This window comes from Alligator mississippiensis, chromosome 1, assembly GCF_030867095.1.
Source record: "Alligator mississippiensis isolate rAllMis1 chromosome 1, rAllMis1, whole genome shotgun sequence".
NCBI lineage: Eukaryota > Metazoa > Chordata > Crocodylia > Alligatoridae > Alligator > Alligator mississippiensis.
The window spans coordinates 295,143,696-295,163,519 of record NC_081824.1 but is presented as its reverse complement, the minus strand read 5'-3'; the positions used below and the strand labels follow the sequence as shown (position 1 = coordinate 295,163,519).

The window sequence follows — 19,824 nt, the reverse complement described above, 5'->3', positions numbered from 1 at the left end:
CAGTATTAAAACTTTTATATGTTTTGTGACACATTATGAACAAAGCATAACACAAGAGTTAGGAGTGTAGTCAGCCTCAAACTCATCTTTGTTCCCAAGTTAAAGATATTAGAGGTTGCAGTCACTTTGAGGTATATTTATGCAACCTCTGTGCCTTAATTTTATTTAAAGGTGCCTTTTTAAGTGGTACAGATGCTGAACTCACTATGTTGTGAGCTCCTCCCACTTTCCCATCCAATTCTTAGACTCATCTACTGCTTGTTCACTTCATTTCCTAGCTATATGCTGATCTAGTCAGTATCTGACTATTAAAGTGTTGAACTGATTTCTTTTCCTTGGATGTGTCAAGGCTCCAGAGCTCTGATTGCAAGTACTGAGAGCTTTGGGTGCTCACCATTTTAAAAAGATCACTTACATTTTCTTTTACTTTAGATGCCTAATTAGAGATTCAAGTCCCTAGGTCTACGTGTTGAGATAGGAGTGCATCAGCTTGGAAACAAGCGAGCAAATACACACAGACTCCACAAGACCAATGTCTCAAATAAGTTTTGTTTTCAGCCAGGTGTTTACAGATGGCAAGTCACTCCAAACATCCCTGTTGTAACTTAATGCACAATCCTGCAATTAGCTGTGCATGCATGCCCGCTGCTTCTGGTTGGAACTCATTACAGAATCTAGAGCAGGAGCTGCCTTTGGTGTCATCCTGTGAACTTTCATCAAAAGGAGTATCACTGTTATCACTGAAATGTAGACATGTCCAGAGCATCTGTAATTGATACAAGCCGTGCAAAATTAACAAAAATAAATTTCCTTCTCCAAAAGGTGCTAGAACATACTTAGCTCCCACAATGTGTTCTTTAACAGGATGTTAATAAGACATTAATACACTTAAATACTTTTCATTCCTGTTGTGATAATGGAGAAAATAAATATAGTAGAACTTCATTAACGAGTGCAAGAAATGCCCATCTCTCAGCAAAGATTTAATAGCAAGCTACTATGGGGAGGTCTCTTATTTCTAAGCTTTCATTATTTTACAAAATATATTACACTACACTTACTGGTATATTATGCAGCATTATAAATAAGTCACGGTTGTCAAAATAATGAACAAATTACGTGCTGTATAGTATCCTTGCTTTATAGCCAGTTCCCAGTTCAGCACTCACTAGTTCATGATTCAATAAATTACCACAAGTATCCCAGTCAGAGTGAATTAATGAGGTTTTATTGTCCATGTAATTCTCGGATTTACTGATACACATTGTGCTATTTCCCTCAACCTTATTTCTTGTGGCAGAATTTGTTGAACTGTATTTCTCCATAAGTAAAAATACTTTTTTAGCTAGCACTTACCTGTTTTGGAATTATGAGGAACTTCTATTAGGCTTAAGTAATGGGGATTATTAAAACTAATTGCAAAGTTCCAGTTAGGTCTTTTGATGTCATTGTAGCACTGTGACTCATCCCAGCAGCGCACAGCTGGGACCCTCAGCACTGAATGACAGGCATCAGCAGTCCTGATGTTCATGATTTTCAGTGTAATATGAAATATGAATCAAGGCAAACAGTGACAACACATCTCTTTTGGGGAACAAGGGTAAAGGGGCTGCAGATGCTGAATTGTAATATGACTGCTTTAAACTGTCCTCTCCCAGGAAAGTGCAAGGCTGCCATTTCAGGAAAACTGCAGGGACCTTTTGGTCACTTGAAACTCATTTTAGCCTGTCTACCTGGTAAATTTTACCATGCTTGACGCCAGTTCCCTCAAGCCTGTCCAATGGAAGCAGTGTAGCTGCATCTGCATGATAGCCTGGATGGACCTGCTAATTGTTAGTGTTGCTCCGCAGCCGTTTCCCAGCAGCCCCTGCCTGTGTTGCTGCGTCCAGTTTCCATGGAGACTCCAGTAGCAGTGGCACTAACAGTGCAGGGTCAAGGTTTCCATGGAGAGTGGCCCCAGCAGCACTGGCAGGTTGGGGGGCTGGTAGGGAGCTGCTTTGAGGCCAAGGTTGGGATCTTGCAGCAGTGACCGCAAAAGCCAACTTGGTGGAGTTCATTATGCCAAACTGTGCTGTTAGAAGGCCATAATCTCACCTGGCAAAATCAATGTGCACCAAATTTAGCACCTATAGATTGCTTCCAGTACATGGCTTTTGGGCCACAAGCTGTAAGGGCCTCTGGTAAAATGAGAGGAATTCAGAAAGTTCTGGGAACCTTGGAAGGTAAGGGAGGGAAGTTAGAGAAAAAAAAAAAAGAATATATTGAGAATAGTAGAGGAAATGCATGATCAATCTCTCCAATCTTTCCTAGCAACTAAGAATAAAGGAGCATGTATCATTTGACCCATAAAACTTTCTGTAATTTTAAATATAAAATGAAATGTAAAATGTAAAATGAAAGAGCCAAATTCTTGGCACACCCAGCTCTGTATCAATAAGCTATTGGTGTACTTTCATAGATTTCATAGACATTAGGGCTGGAAGGGACCTCGGAAGATCATCGAGTCCAGCCCCCTGCCCAAAGGGCAGGAAGTCAGCTGGGGTCACAGGATCCCAGCAAGATAAGCATCCAGTTTGCTCTTGAAGGTGTTCAATGTAGCCGCTTGAACCACCTCTGGTGGCAGGCTGTTCCAGACCTTGGGGGCTCAGACAGTAAAGAAATTCTTCCTTATGTCCAGCCTGAAACGGTCTTGTAGTAGTTTATGACCATTCAACCTAATCGTCATCCCTTGGGACGCTCTGGTGAACAAATGTTCCCCCAGATACTGGTGGTCACCCCTGATAAACTTGTAGGTGGCCATCAGATCACCCCTGAGCTTGCCCTTTTCCAGGCTAAAGAGCCCCAGGGCTCTCAGCCTGTCATCGTAGGGTCTGCTTCCCTGACCTCTGATCATGCGCGTGGCTCTTCTCTGGATCTCACAAGCTTCTCCACATCCTTTTTGAATTGTGGAGCCCAAAACTGGACGCAGTACTCCAGCTGCGGCCTCACTAAGGCCGAGTACAGGGGGAGAATGATGTCCTGGGATTTGCTTGAGAAGCATCTATGGATGCAAGCCAGTGTTTTGGTCGCTTTACTAGCCGCAGCATCGCATTGCAGGCTCATGTTCATCTTGTGGTCAATGATGACCCCCAAGTCTCTTTCTTCCATAGTGCTAGCCAACATAGCACTGCTGAGCCTATAAGGATGCTGCGGGTTTTTCTTCCCTTACTTGTCAGAAACCTTTGGGTTCTCAGCACAACCAGTGCTTGCACCAGTAACTGATGAATGCTGTATTGCAATAATGGATACTACAGCTCCGCTTGCATGGGATTCCATGAAATCATAGTTATTTTGTAATATCCGGGGATTTGTATCTGGATCATCAAAATTTGGGTTCTAGTTTATTGCACTTTTTGAAATAAGGAATGCAGGAAATGCACACTTTCCTTGTTATGTAGAGAGCTTGGTGTAGTTTTGTTCAGCATCTTTCACAATTAGATGTTTAGGCATTTAGGCTCTCAAACAGTTGTGTGCAGTTGTTGCTTTCTTTTTAAGAGTCTAAGTGTATAAGTAGTTTATGGTATGAGTGCTATTTTTTGTTATGCTGCAGCCTCAGAAAGGGAAGCTGATGCCAAGCCCAGTGGACTTCACGATTACACCTGAAACCTTACAGAATGTTAAAGAGGTAAGGCTTCTGTTTTATAATGTACTAGGTAGTTCTGAATGACTCCTGTACCTCCAGTATGAGCTGGTATGAGAAGAGAGGCAGCTGCTGTTACAGTGCTCTGTAGCTAGTCATAGTTCTTTCCTTGGTTCTTTCCCCCTTTTTGCCTATTTGTGACTCCTGTTTCTGTAAGCAGCAGTTCAGTGAAAGACAACTCCTTCTCTTGTTTTACGTTTATGTATTTTAACAGCTGATTTTTTTCTTTAGCAGCTGGGGAGAAAAATATCTGGCTTTGATCTAGACAGGATAATATTAATTTGGTGGTAAAGGCACTGGATTGGGACTTAGAGCTGGAAACTTGAGTTCAGGTCTCTTACCAGAGACCAAGTCCCTTCGGAGTCTCTGCGGCCCCCCTCCCGCCGCGGCCCCCCCCCCGGTGCCTCAGTTCCCCACCTGTAACTGTACAGGGGATATTAATACTTCCTGGCCTCACTGAGCTGTTAGAAGGGTGGTTTCATTATCATCTCTCAGATGCTGAGATAATTGGAGGAAGGGGACCAGGGACTGAAGACACTGGAATATATAAATAATCAAATAGAACTATTTTTTTTATTTGCAAAGATGAATTTACTCTGTGCTTGGGTATAAAATGCTCTTCTATTCTGGAAGTGGTAGTGGCTTTGTCTTCAGGATTTCATGCAGAAGGTTGCTGCTGCTGCTGCCAGTAAAAGTTGTCCAGCATTTTCTTTTAAGTTCACCCAGTTGCTTATAACTTTGCCAAGCTGTAACTTTGTGTTGAAATTGTTCATAGTAGGGGGCTTGCTTCATGCTGTGCGCTTTGAATTTTCCAGCCAAAATAGTTTACTCATTTCTGAGACCAAGACTGGGGAATGGGGTTGTGTGAGCATATGTAGAGTCCAGGATATTTTTCTGCTCCAGTTTTGGGTAAATGCTCAGATTTGTCCATATATGCATTAAAACATCCACAACAATGCAGTTTTTGTATGTCTGTAAACATTTTGTTCATAGAAATAGCTGCTTAATTTAGACCTTGAGCATGGCTACATGACTTTTAGCTGAGGGCTACAGTGGCTGAGTAGGACTTCCCCTATACTTGCTCATTCTAGCAGTCAGGGAGTCATGAACTGGCTGGGTGTTGGAGGAAACAAGTGGCAACAAGAAACTTAGGGGCAGGAACTTGAAGTTGTTGGGAGGTGGGACTTGAAGCCATTGAGGGTTTGGAATGGAGTGGGGAGAGAAGTGGTAGGTGAGTGTAGACTGTGGGGTGGGGGAAAACTAGTAGAGGGTTGCTGGGCCAAAATATCTGGAAGAGAAGGTGGGAATATGAAGCTGAAGAAGGTTGTGTCGATGGGACCAGTGGGTCTGTGACAATGAGAGCCCAATCCCTGCCAGAGCCTTGAATGAAACCCAGGCTTCTGGAGTCTGCATTTCTCTGCTGTCAGCAAATAGCTGTGAAATCCACCAGCAGAATATGTTTCTCCCATGTACAGCTGAATTTGTTTTCCCTGGTTTTGCTTTTTTAGAAAACAAGAAAATTACTAAAGAGAGAATTATTTACCTTGGTAATTTTCATTTGTTCTTGCCATATAGGTGACTTTGTCAAGCCAGTATTCTCTATGTTTATTTGATTAACTGTGTGGGTTTTTTGTTTTCTTTCTACCTCACCTTTAGAGAGCCTTGCTTCCAAAATTTCTCATCAGAGGTCATCTCAACTCGACTAACTGCATCATTACGCAGCCATTAATGGGGGAACTGGTGGTGGAGAATGCAGAAGCAGCCATCAAAAGTATTGAATTGCAGTTAGTACGTGTGGAAACTTGTGGTAGGTTGCCTTATGTAGACTAACTTGAATAGGCTGCAATATTGATCTGAATACTTACTGTACTTTACTTTAAAACCAACATAGTACATTTATACAGAGCAGTTGAAGAAAAGATATTTGGAAGCATTATGTTTTGTAACTTGAAGGGATCGCTTTTAAGAATTCATTTTCATAATCTAAACCAGGGCTGTTCAGCTTCTGAGTGACCAGGAGCTGCGTGGCAGGCCACACCAGCAAGGGGTCACCTGCCTGCTCCACCACATTCACAGGTGCCCTGGCCTCACCCTCTGGGGCAGGAGCTGGATGTGGAAACTGGAGAGGGCAGGGGGAGCCTGGAGCCCCTGGCTGCTGCTTCAGCTTGAATTATTGGGAAGCAGTGGCTGGGTGGGAGCCTGGGGGTTGCATACAGCTGACAGGCCGCCATTTGGGCAACCCTGACATGAACATTTTTAAACTGAAGTTTCTAAGGTTGAAGTTTGTGGGGTGAAGGGGAAGAATTTGTGCTATCTGGGAAAATCTGGAAAATCGTTCAGTGTTCAGATGTCTTGTAATTCTTCACCAAAATGCTTTCTGTTTTCTCCAGGTTGTGCAGAAGGTTATGCCAGAGATGCCACAGAGATTCAGAATATTCAAATTGCTGATGGTGATGTCTGCAGAGGCCTGCCTATTCCTATATACATGGTATTCCCCAGGCTGTTCACGTGCCCTACTCTGGAAACAACAAACTTCAAAGTTGGTAAGTAGGGAGCTGTTCTTAAATATTTGCACCTTCAGTGACCTTTTCAAACAACTTGTTGGCTTCATTGTAATTTCTTCTGCTTAAGGAGGCCATGATACAGATGACCACCACTTAGCCATAATGAGCCACAAATGAGGTTGCAGTACGTTACTGGAGTAGCATGAAGTGTACACAATGCACAGCTCTTATGGATAAATAGGATTTAGGCCCCATTTTTGTACTCTAAATGGCTTCATAATGATATGGGCTAATTCTTACCAGTCACATTCTTCAGAGGACAGATTTTGATACCAAATAATGTGTTTCAGGTGGGTCTAAATGTGTTTAATGCTCACAGCATGCACAAGTAGCAGGGAAACTGGGGTAAAACTGGAGAGAGAGAGAAAGAGAGATGTTTGCTAGCTCCTCTCTCACACATTGTCTAACCTAGTGAAGCTTTGATCAGCCTGGAGTCACTTGATATGTGTCCATAACACAACAGATAAATGATAAATCCAAAGCAATTGCTGTAGGTGGCAATGATTCACAAATACTGAACATATTTCAAATATATGTTGTTTCAAAGCAGATCTCTTCCCACCTAGCTCCCAAGAGCATGGAAGCTGTGAATCTCAACTGGAGTAGAACTGCCCCAGGCATCTTAAACTGATTTCTGTATTGATCTCAATATATAATATGTAGAGATATTTAAAATCCCCCTGCCTCCCTCATGCATTTAAGCACATATTAAGCTCCTTTTTTAACTCAGCCAAGTTAAGTTTTCCCCCTTCTCAGAAATGTCTTACGGAATTACCTTGCATGGAGACTGTTTTATCCATTCTCACCTGTCTTTGCCTGTGATACATCAGAGCAGCATTTGTTGCTTTGAGAGAGACTGCCCTAAGAGAAAGCTCATTTAGAGGTCTAAACACCACCACATGACTTTCATGGTACAGTGCAAGACATTCTTCAGTGTTGTGAACAGGAGTCCTTTCCCAAAGGAAGCTTTTTCTCTTTAGAGGTCATTCAAAGCCTTTAATGCAAGTAATTGGTCATTTAATCTCACCCAGTTCTTTCATGCATTATCAAATTGCCCAGTGACAGACAAATCCAGAATAGTAAAAACTGATTGAACGAGTCTTATGAGATGGAACAGTTGAGTGCAGGAACTTATGGCACCATGCTGTCATTGATTCTGCTGTATAATTTGAGCTAATTTAGAGCTCCTATGTCTTGTTTTTCCACTCCCCCCCAGAATTTGAAGTTAATATTGTTGTCCTCCTGCATGACGATCATCTCATCACAGAGAATTTCCCACTGAAGCTTTGCCGGATGTAAATTCTCCAAAGAGATTCACTTAAGGATTAACTGAGGCAGGAGGAAATTCTGCAGAGATCAAATGGAATCTGGTTCACATCTTTAAACTGTGTTCTGACTGGAGGAGAAAGTGTTTCCTCATGGCACTTCTGACATCTGTCAGGAGGCATCTGATTCTCTGTAAGCCTTTCCTAACCCTTTGACAGTACTATTTGTGACTTCCTTTCTGCTCAGATTCATGCCCAGGTACAGCTGTTTGCAGCCTTACCCCTCTTCTTTTCCAGGCACCCATAAGGGATGGTTTTGCACATTCATAGGTGCATAGTGCAGGAAGTTTCTCTGCTTATTTCACAATTTAGCACTTGTACTAAATGCTTAAATGTTTCCTTTTTAAGGATTTTTGCCACTAAAGTCTCTGCTTGTATATTGATTCTGGGTAGAGAGAGAGAGACACGCTTGGAGTTTTCTAAACATTCCATCATCTGGATGTGGGCAAAATGAATGTTCATAAAATGTTTTGAGACCTAATAAATAGTGCTACAGAACTGCAAGATGGTGTTACAGGATGAGTATTTCACAAGGAGTACAAATCATGACAGGATCAAGTGCAGTTGAGTGGGATTAGGAAGTGAGTGTTAGTCTGGAAACTGCCTCAAAACTAAAGGGCTCTACTGCTACAGCTGTTTCACTCTAATTAGCTGGGTCACTTCTTTATGTAAGCTCCACTGCACAAAGAGAACCATGCTATCAAAGAAAGTTCTGGTACAGTTTTGGAGTAGAATTCTTGCCCTTGATTACCTATTTCATGTTTTATTTCCTGCCCCGATCCACCTGACTGCTTTATCTACATTGTAGTTTTGGTGCAGAATTATGACCTGTAATCTGCTGTCACGTGAACAACCACATCAAATGAAAGCTGGTGCTATGCTTGGCTGCTACAATCAAAAGTAATTCCTTCCTGTGATTGGTTTTATTGCAAAGCAGAGAGAATACTGTGTGAATGACTGAACGCACGTGCTTACACTTCAGCAGCTGACATAGCTCCCTTTTGGGTGCAATATGGCACATTATGGGTACTTTGACTCTTTAGGGACAGAGTTTCCAGGTGCCCCCCATTTTTTCATTGGAAGATTTAAGGGCAAAGTTTTACTGAAAATGTCAAGACAACATTGTGTGGGGGCAGGGATCAGTGACTAGGAAAATTGCCTGTAAATATATAATGGTGGGGGGAAGGGTTTGATGTGAGAGTTTAACTATTTTGATGGTGTTAAAAAGAATGAAAAGCAGCAACACGTTCTTTTTGTGAGTTCAAATAAAGCTCCCAGGGGAGCAGGCTGTATTGCACACAACAAGAAAATTGGGTATCTAGTTGTTTCCTTCTTGAAGTAAAGATATTTAACAAAAACATCTAGTTTTACCCATCCCTTCAAACAAAAGGAAAACGCCAAAAGATGGGAAATTCTTGCATGTGACAAAGTAAGCTGCTGCTTGAGAGAGCTTATTCATCTACCCTATTGTTTGCTTGTCTTCAAGACTAACATGGCTTACTGCTTCTCATCGCAAAACTGTCATTAACTCCTGTATTTTAGGAATAAACACCTGAAATTGTAAATACCTAATGTAACGCTTTCAGAGTGGAATTGTGCTGATGCTGTAAAAAATTGTATCAACCTCCCTTTAGTAGTCCAGAGAACACATTTGTGTGTGCTTAGGCTATAGAACAGGCTCATCCTGTGGTGCCATCTACTGCCGAAAGCCAACATTACCATGTGAATTCACTGGTTAATGAAAATCTAAAAAAATGGCTGTGAATCCTGCCTCCTCATTTAGGAATACTGGTACTGTGTCGTTCTGATGGCTACAGTATAAGTAGCTGATCTGCTGCTGACAGTATGCTACTACACCAGTCTGGATTGTTCCTTTGTACTGCTTTTGACCCCTCCGGGAGGCTAAGACACAAACTACAAAGATCACCATACTTACATCAGGAGACTCATGCAGGAAAAACAGAAGTATACCAAAAATTGTACCTGATTGCTAAAACGAAAGCACCTTTTCAGGTTAACAGTATATCAATCTACTATTAGTATTCATCAGTTTTCTAATCCTTAGGTAATATGAGTGGTCTTCTCCCCCTGCCCCCCCCTGCTTTTTTTTTTAATCCCAGGACCTTTGCTGAAAAGTAGAAAAAGGCTATTCCTCCAAAAACTCCCCTGTGTTTTAGCAGGAGTTGGAGAAGCATGATTATACATAAAACGTTCTGTACATTGTCCTTAGCGTATGAGCCTTAGAGCTGCTCAGACATTGGTTGGTGTTAGTGCTAGTTTGAGTTTGGAGTAGTTACACCCTAAGGCTAAAAACCTTCTCTGTCCTCCACTTGCACAGCTGTGACTTGCCACTAGAGGGTTAGTGAACAGAGGCCTAACTAGAAGCCGCAGCTGTGAGTTGCCACTACAGGCCTGGTGAAAACAGGACAGGCTTCTATCCCTGTTCTTAGGTGGTGAGAGGTGGGGCTGGGGGGGGTGAGTTAATCGGATGGGGGTGGGTCATGAAATGAGTGGTGGAAAGGAAGTGGGGCGGGGGAAAGATGGACCCAGTTTCTCAAACTCAGACCTGCTGGAGTTTGACAAAGTTCCTTCTACCTAGCAGCATTGTGCTAAAAAGTGCATAGGTTCAGTGCACTGACCCCTAAACTCCAAGAAAGTGACTGACCCCCCAGAGAGAGAGAGCCACAGCCCCACATTAGATGCTTGTCAGAGCTGATTTGGATCAGTGCCTCGACACAGTGGAACTTTCCAGCACAAGGCACGGTAAGGCAGGGGAATTCTTGGCATGGTGAAGAGTTCCGGCATGGATAGAGTTCCCACCGAGGATATACAGATTTGCATAACACGATTGGCCGATGTCAAATTATTCCTACGTGGCGGCTGGCAATTGGCTCGCTAGCCGTATAAAAGGTTAGGGGCGTTTCCGCCTTAGTTGGAGAACTCCGCGATTCCCCCTGGAGTGGAATTCCGGCAGTTTGATCACCTGCCAACGACTCCCTGTCGTCGAAGCCTTACGATGTATCCTCCGTATTGCATGCCCGAGTTAGAAGACCCGAGCTACCTGGTCTACAAGAGCTCCTCGATTAGCGACTAGAGATTAGAATTGTTGCAACTACGATTGAAGTGTGAAGTCACTTCTTGCCTGCGCTGTATATGACTCTACAGTGTAAGTAAAGCCATTTCTGTTTTTCCAACTGATACGTGTCCCGTCTGTGCCTAATTCCGCTCCGGTGATAGAGAGTACCCATCTGCCCGTCACGGGATCGCAGCCGCAACCCCAGCTAGCGTTCCTGAGGATTCCCGATCCTCGGTCCCCCCTCGGCCCCCACAATGCTTAGGCTACATATACAGTTCTTGGGAAGAGTTAGCTGCCTCAGAGAGGGATTCAAACTAGCAAGTAAGCTGAGCAAGTAATTTGGAAATGCAGAGGACACAGGTGTACTTGAACTCCCACTATTCTCCAGTGTTTGCCTGAATCTGGACCGCTCTATACCAGTGGCAGGAGGTCCCAGCAAGGACAGACTGAGCATGTCCTGCCTGCCTGCATCTGCAGGAACACTCCGGACCTGGAAATGTCAGGGAGGTCATTCCAGGCAATCCTACTTCTGCCAAAGTAGGTTTTGAGCAGCTGATCTTCCGCAGGGGGATCTTGAGCGGTTGATCTTCAGTAAGCCACAGAGTGACCCTGGCAAACTTCTTGGTCTGGAGTGCATTGGTAGGGCATGGTCAAACCTGCGGCTTCTAAGACCCAGTGCTACTATGGTGTAGACATGCCCTCTTAATCCACAGCCTAAAATCTTCTCCTCAGGGGAGGTGACTATTCTTTGAAAGAGCTGAGCAGAGCTTGTGGGGAGGGGAGAAAGGTGATGGTATCTTCCTCTTACAGGTTTGAAAACTAAGTTACCATGTATCTCCCTCCTTCCAGGAGAGTGCCCTAGCCACCAGGGTACACCAGGCTAAGCTAAAATGGGACATATTTACCCATCCTGTTGAAGTTGTGTCCTTGTACAGAAAAGAAATCAAGATTCACAGGCCCCATAAGGGAAAATAAGAGAGAACCTAGTGCAGCCTACTGGTTAAGGCACTCACCTGGCATGTGGGGAGTCCTTTGGACTCCTTTGCTTTACTTCCAGGACTTTTCCTCCTCCTATGTCAGAATTGTTTTAGAGAACCTTGGACAGTTTGCTAGTTTTGAGAACTTAATAAGTATTCCTAATACATTAGTCATCGATAGCCACATCCAGGGATGTTTCCAGGTATGTCTTGGAAATGATGCAGATTTCTTATTTTATAAAATAAAAATGGTGCTGTCTCTCAAGGGGTGTTATGTTTTTTGTTTGTACAGCAAAGCAGAAAATTTAAGTGATTAAAATAATGTGCATACACATTTTTAAATATAGGCTTGCCACTGAGTTGGTGTAAGTGCCTCTGATGACATCCCACAGAAGGAAAAGAATTCATTCAGTTCTCTTTCCTCCTACATTTCTCAAATGGATTTCCGATGGACTAAATTGCCTTTTCAGGAAGTAACAAAATCTGAAATGTTGTGTGAGCTCAGAGAAATTATTTACAGTGACTCACTGAGAGCAGAACCCAATGGGTACAGATTTTCTGGCAGTGAGGTGATGCTGGGAGACTTTGTTGCTGTACTAACTTCTGTTGGCATGGACTGGAAACACTTCCAGGTGTGAGAGTTCCCTGAATCGAATTTCAAATGCTCGTCACGAATCAGGAAGCAATGTTCTGGCAGAGGAGAGCTGCAACTTCTTTCTTTGGAACTGGATGGGAGAAAAAGTCATGAAACAAAGAATAGTTAAATGCTTGTAATGACCAGGTGGCTGCTAACGTGAGCTTTAACTTGCTAATTAATGCTGATGTGGCCTTTCTTGGAGAGCATAGCCAGGCTGTGACCAGGTTCACTGGGAAGCAGTGAGGAAAGATTGGTCAAGACTTAAGTGAATGACCTCTGCACAAATTGTTAGTCACCTTGGGAGTTAGCAGCAGGAGAATTGCAGGAAGAAGAACTGCACACATGCTGCACATGTGCTGCAGCACTGGAGCCACAAGAAGGAAGAGGCAGCTGGATGTGGTGGTCAGGGAAACCAGCAGATAGGGAAATGGATCTTCAGAGACTGTCCTCCACTGGAGCATGGTGAATGGGTCTAAGGCCTGAGAAGAAATTTCTGTTGACAAATTTTGATAAACCCACTGGAATTGAAACCACTGCATGGCACCAGCCGTTCTAGCTGCTGGAGATAACTGGCTACACGCAACTGCTGCCAGGGACTGGTTGAGATGACACTCTTTCAGAGCTTTGCAGATCTCTATAGTAAAATTACAATTTGGAGCCATGCTTAGTTTGATATTGGACAATAATCTGCCTTGGGTTCAAAAGCCCTTCTTGAGTGTACATATTTTTTTTTTCCTTTCTCTTTTGAACAGATGGTGGGTATGAATCCTTTCAAGCTGCTGTCTGAATTCCAAATGCATATGTTCTCTGGGCAAGAAGGCATGTTGTCTAGATGAATAACTTGTGACCTGGGCCTGGCTGTGACTACTACTGGCAATTTCAGACTGAGAAAGGAGAACAGAGCAGGACCCCTGCCTCTGAATAGGAATTGTGAGCTCTGTTTTTGTCATACTGAGGACTTGTGGGCTTGGAAGAAACTTTACCTAGGTTTCTTTGGAAACTTGTCCCAGGTTTTCCTTCTGACAGTCCCTTCTTAGATAACATTTGTGTCTGTAACAGCTAAGGGTTTGAGGGCTTTGTAATCTCATTCAGTATTTCCCCAGCATTCCTCCAGATAGCTCTTCCACTGTAATCTTGAATGGCGAACACATTGTTTAGGATCATGAGTTACTCTTTATGGATGCTACACAGATGCACTTTTATGTACCGAGTGGTTACAAATCAGGTGAAGGGTCTGTCCAGGAAGAACTGGAGATGTTGCTACAATCTGAGAATAAAGTTGGTTTTAATCAGGAGACCTCATTTGGATCTTGCTCTTAAAGGAGATATCCAAAGGAAACCATGGTTAAATGCTTAAGGGGGAAAAATATCTTGTTTTTATTGGAACTGGCATCCTGGTCTAGAAAAGTCATGCATGTGCTTTTTGATGGCGCTGTATGCAGCAGGAAGGTAGCAATATTATTCATCCTAGCCAGAGGATACTGACACATGCCTTCACTGTAGAATTAGCTAGCTATAGATGTCCCTGGAACATTTAAGTTTGCCTATGTGCCTACTTCTTCCTAGAACCCACTATGTGCGAGGATATATGCTTGTAAGGACAACTCACTACTTCTCTGCCATGTGAATCGGAAATACTTCTGAACAGGGGGAAATAATTTCTTATTACTATGGAGTTACCTTGTAAGGGTGCAGCTTCAGGGGCAGTGCAGTGCTCATCTAGCTCTGGAACGTGTGAACTAATTTGCTGTGCAGTAGCTGGGGCAGCAGGGAACAGCAGAAGAGAGGAAGAGGAGATATGCTGCCTTTCAGGCTATAAGCCACTGTCCCTGACCCTAACCCTATGATCTGAAGACACAATGCCCAGTTTGCTGCTGCTTGAAATGTGAACCCTTTCTCTGGCAGAGCAAGGGTTTTTGAGCTGCTAGCCACACAGACATTGCAGCCTGCTTCACAGGACTAGCCAGCTTCTCTGCATGTCCACACTGCTGCTTCAGGGAGGGGCTGAGTGCTTGAAAAATAGCAGGTGACAGACTGAGGAGAAATGCCTAAGCAAACACTTCTTCAGTACTTCTGCTGTACAACCTCTACTTGTATTCTAGGAGGAGCATATCTGAATGTGATTTCTAGAACTGATTTCCAGTGCTCTGCAAAGGCTGCATCATTTAGTCAGAAAACACTACTGGGGTGATTGTAATGTATAGAGTTTGCCTCCCTAGGGCAGCAAACGGTTAAGTCCCTGTCTTACTGTTAAATTGCCTTTGGGAGGGTTTCTGCAGTCTTACAGGAGCTTTCATGGTGGCCTGAGGTTAGGTGGAGGCAGCAAAAGCACATTATTCCTTGAACACTCAACAGAAAAACTGGCCTGGTTCCCAGTTCTGCAGGTAAGGCTGAGCACCTTCGCATTTTCTCCTTGTTGGTAACAATCAGGTAAGAGATTTCTCATTCTTATTGTCAGCTTTCACACCACTGCATAGAAAGACTGGGTTACAGTTCAACTGTAGCCCCTAAAAGCATACAGTAGTATAACAGGAAAAGTATGGCAGGGAAACATCTACAATCCAGATGCAGCCCAGAAACTACCTTCTGCCCTCCTCTGCCGTTCACTTATTCAAAACTACCTTTTTTGAATAGCTAGCAGCCACTACTTGGTTTGAAGGGAGATTCTAGAACAGGGGTGAGCAATTATTTCAGCTGGAGGGCCACATCTCCCTGTATTTCATATCATCTCTTCTTTCTCTGGCTCTCTCGCCCCATCCCTCCCTCCAGAACCCAGTTGGAGCTGTAGTTTACCAACAGCCCTGAAGCTCAGCTCTGCACCCAGACCAGGACTTCCGCTGTGGCAGGCAGCACTGACATCAGCTGTGGATACCAGCCAGCAGGTTCTGGAGCCCCAAAGCAGAACCTGCCTGCAGTATCACAGCTGCTGCTGCTGCCCACTGCACCAAGAGCTCCTGCCTAAGTCCATGGATGATGCTGCTGGCAGATTTTGGGTGGGCGCTTCCACTGCACTGAGATGGCTGTGTTGAAAGCCACACCCAGCCATGTTGAAAGCCACAGCTGATGCTGCTAGGTGAAAGCAGGCCTACCTGCCTACCCACCCACCCGCCCACCAACACAACTGTTGGAGCTGCCAGCCACCTGCAGGTCAGACCCAATGAATTGGTGGCCATCCATCTGCAAGCCAGATTGAATCTGTTAGGCCACATTTTGTCCCCCCCTGTTCTAGAAGGGCAATTTAAACAAATCCTTAAAGATGAACATCAAATCTGGAAGCTCTAAGAAATGCTGATGTCAACTGAACTCCCTGTAAATAAACACATTACATTTTAGAAGTGAGCTCATTAAAGTAGACTACAGGTTGTCTCTGCTTGAGTGGAGTGAGGTCTACAGGAAAATCAAATCTAGTTAACTTGAAATACGCTATATTTAGAAACTCCTTCTGACAGCCTCCATGTAGAAATGGCCTGATCCATAACCCTGTTTGAAAAGGGCACAGCAACAAAGTAGGCCAGTTCCTAGTGGGTCTAATCCTGGTACAATGATGGTAAAGTACCCTTACCACTTCAAATGTATAAAGCTTAGTTTTCCTGGACTTGAAGGGCCCTTGAATATGAAAACCAGGAATTATATTAAGTAATTCAAAGGAAATTAAGAAAATCTTGAACACAAACTGAGGAAGAAACTTAAGAGTCATCTTATAAACAAAATATTGCAAGAGGGGCCTAACCTCCAGAGGTCTAAGTCTTGCCAACTCTTCAAGCTGAATGACAGTTCTTGTTCAGGACCCTGACAAACTGATCTACTGTTGGGGATCCCCAAAAGGCCTGGAGGCAAGTCAGCAACAGCCTAGCCCTGGTTGTCAAAGAATTCTCTGCAGCGATCTGCTAGCAAGTTCTGAACTCCTCTAAGAGGTATGGTCTGTAGCATAACTTGGGAGCAAGACCAGTCTGGAAGAAAAGCCTCCTGATAAGATTACACATGAGCCAGCCTGAGGGAAAGTGGTGCTGTGGACAAACTTGTATTTTGGTGCCCCTCACAGCCCTTAAGTCACTGACACTGCTGTCCTGCCACAGAAGTACTCCATCTGATAGGCCAGAGAGTGGTTAGGGCATCTGCCTGTGGCAGGGACTGCTGGCCACAGCCCCATGGAGTCAAAGCAGAGGGAGCAGGAGCCTGCACTGAGCAGCTGGTGAGTGCTGGTACATGGGCTCCAGTGCCCTGTGCGTGCTACAGGGCTCCTCCAGGGCCTGGCATGCAACCAGCCACATCTAGGCGAGACTCAGCTGGAGCCCTTCATTGCTCCCATCTGCAGCCTCAGGGTCCCTGTGTGCACCACCCTGCCCCACTGCTGCTCCTGCAGACTCCCAGGCGGCCTGCTCCACCCCAGCCCCCTCCCCCAGGCCTAGAGTCACACAAGGCCCCAAGCAAGGCCCCAGGCCAGCACTGCTACCTGCGGCATGTCTGCGCACATGCACGGCCCTCCTGTCCACAGTGCTCTGGGCAGTTGCCCACCTCAGAAGTCAACTGATCTGGCCCCTCCCTGACCCACTGTGCAGAGGTGTAGTATTGTGTTTGTACCTGGATTGCAGATCCCTGGAGGGATAGCAGAAATAAAGTTCATCAGAGTCTGGAACTTTTCCTCTGGAAGGCAAACTCTTTGCCAATTTACACGTGAAGATAGTTGTGTTCACAGTGCTGGCAACAAAGTTTAGCACTAGGTTCTGTGTGGGGAAAGGGCAGGGGGAACACTGAGGCAATTGTAAAACTACTTGAACAGAATCTATCACTTCTTGGGTGATCTTTCCTGGATTGGGATGCAAATGCACTTTAATATCCTGCATCCTTAAATGAGTTACCTCAACTGCCATGCAAATGAAGAACTTCCTTAGTGCCATAGAAAGACAAATTCTTGTGTGTGTGACATTCCTGTCAGGGATCTGGTCATTTCCTGTGGGCTCAATCTTTGGACATGTTAAGATAGGTACATCCTATAGGTAGAGAAATGTGAACTGGTCTTAAGCAGCTACTGAGAAGATACTGGAGACTAGAATCACTGTTCTTTTAGAATGCGAAAATAAGTTTATCCCTTAAAAGCCTTGCTCAAAATTTGCAGGGTCAGCCACTGTAACAGGGTCAACCATACTCAACCTTCCCCCTGCCAACAAGCTTTTGGGATTTTCAGTGCCCCATTGCTTTGGGAAACACTACCTTAAGAGGACTTAAGCATTGCAATTCTGAACAGCGTGGTCTCTAATTTTAAACACCTAACCAAACCGCTTAGTCAAATTCACATAGTTCATATTAGGCTCCCAGTACAATACACTGGAAGATTTGGGTGATTGAGTGGTTCCTAATCAATTGAAGTGGTAACTTTTAAAGCATTTAAATAGGTAAAGTGTCCTCAGTACATAAAGAAGCCACACATTTTAGATGTAGCAATTAGTTTACTTGATCACAAAACCTAAGTTAACATGGAATATACTGAAGTGATTACAAAGTAGTTTAATACTTCAGATGCTGAGAAAGTGTTTTGTGGACAACAATGTTGTAAATCAGATAATTGCGTCTTGTGTAACCAGTTAAATTTTAATACTTTCAAGAAGTGGTCCCCAATCTGTGACTTACAGGTAGCATGTTGAGTTGCACAGATTGTTTCTTCAGAGTGACAAGAGAGCCAAACGTGATGTTCCCTGCTGAACATAACTAGGTCAAGTACTGTAGTTAAAGGGCTGCTGAAGATTAGGGACTACTGCTTTTATGCATTTTTAGAGCTCAAAATGTTTAGCTGTACTTAATGTGGGTAGTCTTTGGGTTTCATCTCACAACTTATTTGACCATTAGGATAGCTTAATCAGTACTTTAAGACTTGTAGAAAAAGTTACATGACTGGATACAGAAAATTAGGTCAGAGGCAGCTTGAAGCAGATTTTGAAAGTGCCCACAATGAGTTTCTCTGAATCACAAGACACTTGTATATTCTACTTCAAATAAGAACATCGACTGTTTTAATAAAAAATAATTTACCACACCTCATTTTTCAGATGCTTATACCCTCTGTGGCAGGGAACACAAGACAAGCCAGTCTATGCAGAGAATACAAATGAAATAGTAATAACACTGCCTCATTAGAAAAATTAGCTAAAAAAGTTGTTTTATTAGTTTAAGCAAAAAAAAAAAAAAAAAAATCTGAACAAGGAGGCTTAAACCATATACTGTATTACTGATAAAAATAAACCCGATAGAAGTACATTAAAAAAAAACCTTAACTACTATTCATTTTGAGCTCTACCATTACAAAACAACACATAATAAAAGTACTTATTGGAATACAAAATACTTTAGTCTTCTTCAAAAAATTAATACAAAAGCCATAGGGGGTGTATTTAGAAACAATGTCTGTGAAAGGAGAAGCAGTGATTATATTAAGAATATCTTCATAATAGATAGGTACGAGTTTGTGATCTGAACTCTTTCATTATAGCCACTATTTAGCTTATGCCTGGGAAACTTAATTATTTTACCTGGCTGTCCATTTAAAAATATTTTTATGGATTATAGTGTAGCTAATTAAAACCACATTAATATTTTCTTAGTTTTTACTGACCAAGCAGAGAAAAGAATTCTAGTCTTTTTTTTTTTTTTTTTTTGAAACACTGGAGCAATACTGTAGGGAAATATTATATGGGAATTCATATAAGCTTCCACATAAGCATCTCTAGACATCTTGGTAGGATTGACTGTTTTTTCATAAAACAAATGTTAGCATTCAAGGTCAAATATTATCCATTAGGGACTTGCATACAAAGGGCATGCGCTCAGCCTGTTTATACCATAAAAATTTACATTTCACAATGGCACTCCTGAGTGCAGTCGACAGATCCAATTTATGCAAAGATCAATGAGATCTACCATTCTTGAGAGTTTTCAGTGTATTAAATCAATTTTCAGTTTCCTCCAAAGAGGCAGCAACTGAGCTGCCTCTCTGCAATCTTTGCAAAGCAATCTTACTTTGAGGAAGGCAAATGTGGTGGCTTATGTGTCCCCTATAAACAAACAAACAAACAATCAATCCTACTCCACTGTTTGAATACAATCAGTTTAAATTTATAAACCAGATAATGACAGAAATGAGTTATGTCAACTCTCACGCCCGTTTGGCCAGTAACTGTGCAAGATGAAAGTTTTCAGTATTAAAGTTTACTGGTTTGACTTGTTAGAAGTAAAATTTTGAATTAGTTTTAACTGAGACAAAATTTGGCTCCACTGATTTCATAGAACCAGGCTTTTTGCTCATACTTCTCAGCAGTACATGTCACAGAACCACTCTCTACCTGTTTGCAGCAACTAACATGATTAATATTCAGATTAATAGAAAGATGTAATAACAAGGTTCAAGCATTTCTGTTTTTTCCAGGAAGTTCAGGGAACTCTTCAGATGAAAGGACATGAACTCGACAGGTTGGGCATGTCCTCTGTGTTTTAAGCCAGGGTTCTATACACTGTAAAAAGGTGGAAGAAAAATAGTTTGGAAAATTTGTTAAATCTCAACTTTCCAGTTTGCAA

At 43.0% G+C, this 19,824-nt stretch overlaps 2 protein-coding genes across 11 annotated transcripts in view; one reads left to right on the top strand and one right to left on the bottom strand.

The window, feature by feature from the left end:
- Positions 1-19,824, top strand: part of VPS26C (VPS26 endosomal protein sorting factor C) — a 105,424-nt gene that overhangs the window by 24,670 nt on the left and 60,930 nt on the right. For 2 of the 4 annotated variants that reach the window (XM_059720738.1, XM_019476119.2), the window contains exons 5-7: positions 3,590-3,664; positions 5,336-5,486; positions 6,070-6,222. In XM_059720738.1, coding sequence (XP_059576721.1) covers positions 3,590-3,664; positions 5,336-5,486; positions 6,070-6,222 — 379 coding nt within the window. Of the gene's footprint in view, positions 1-3,589; positions 3,665-5,335; positions 5,487-6,069; positions 6,223-7,459; positions 9,326-13,010; positions 18,522-19,824 lie in introns of those variants that run through there. The other 2 variants (XM_019476120.2, XM_006278698.4) reach the window with 2 other exon arrangements.
- TTC3 (tetratricopeptide repeat domain 3) overlaps positions 18,396-19,824 on the bottom strand; it is a 101,664-nt gene continuing 100,235 nt past the window's right edge. For all 7 annotated transcript variants that reach the window (XM_019476117.2, XM_019476114.2, XM_019476112.2 and 4 more), the window contains one exon: positions 18,396-19,760. In XM_019476117.2, the coding sequence (XP_019331662.2) occupies positions 19,653-19,760 (108 nt within the window). In that variant the 3' untranslated portion in view covers positions 18,396-19,652. The remainder of the gene's footprint in view (positions 19,761-19,824) is intronic.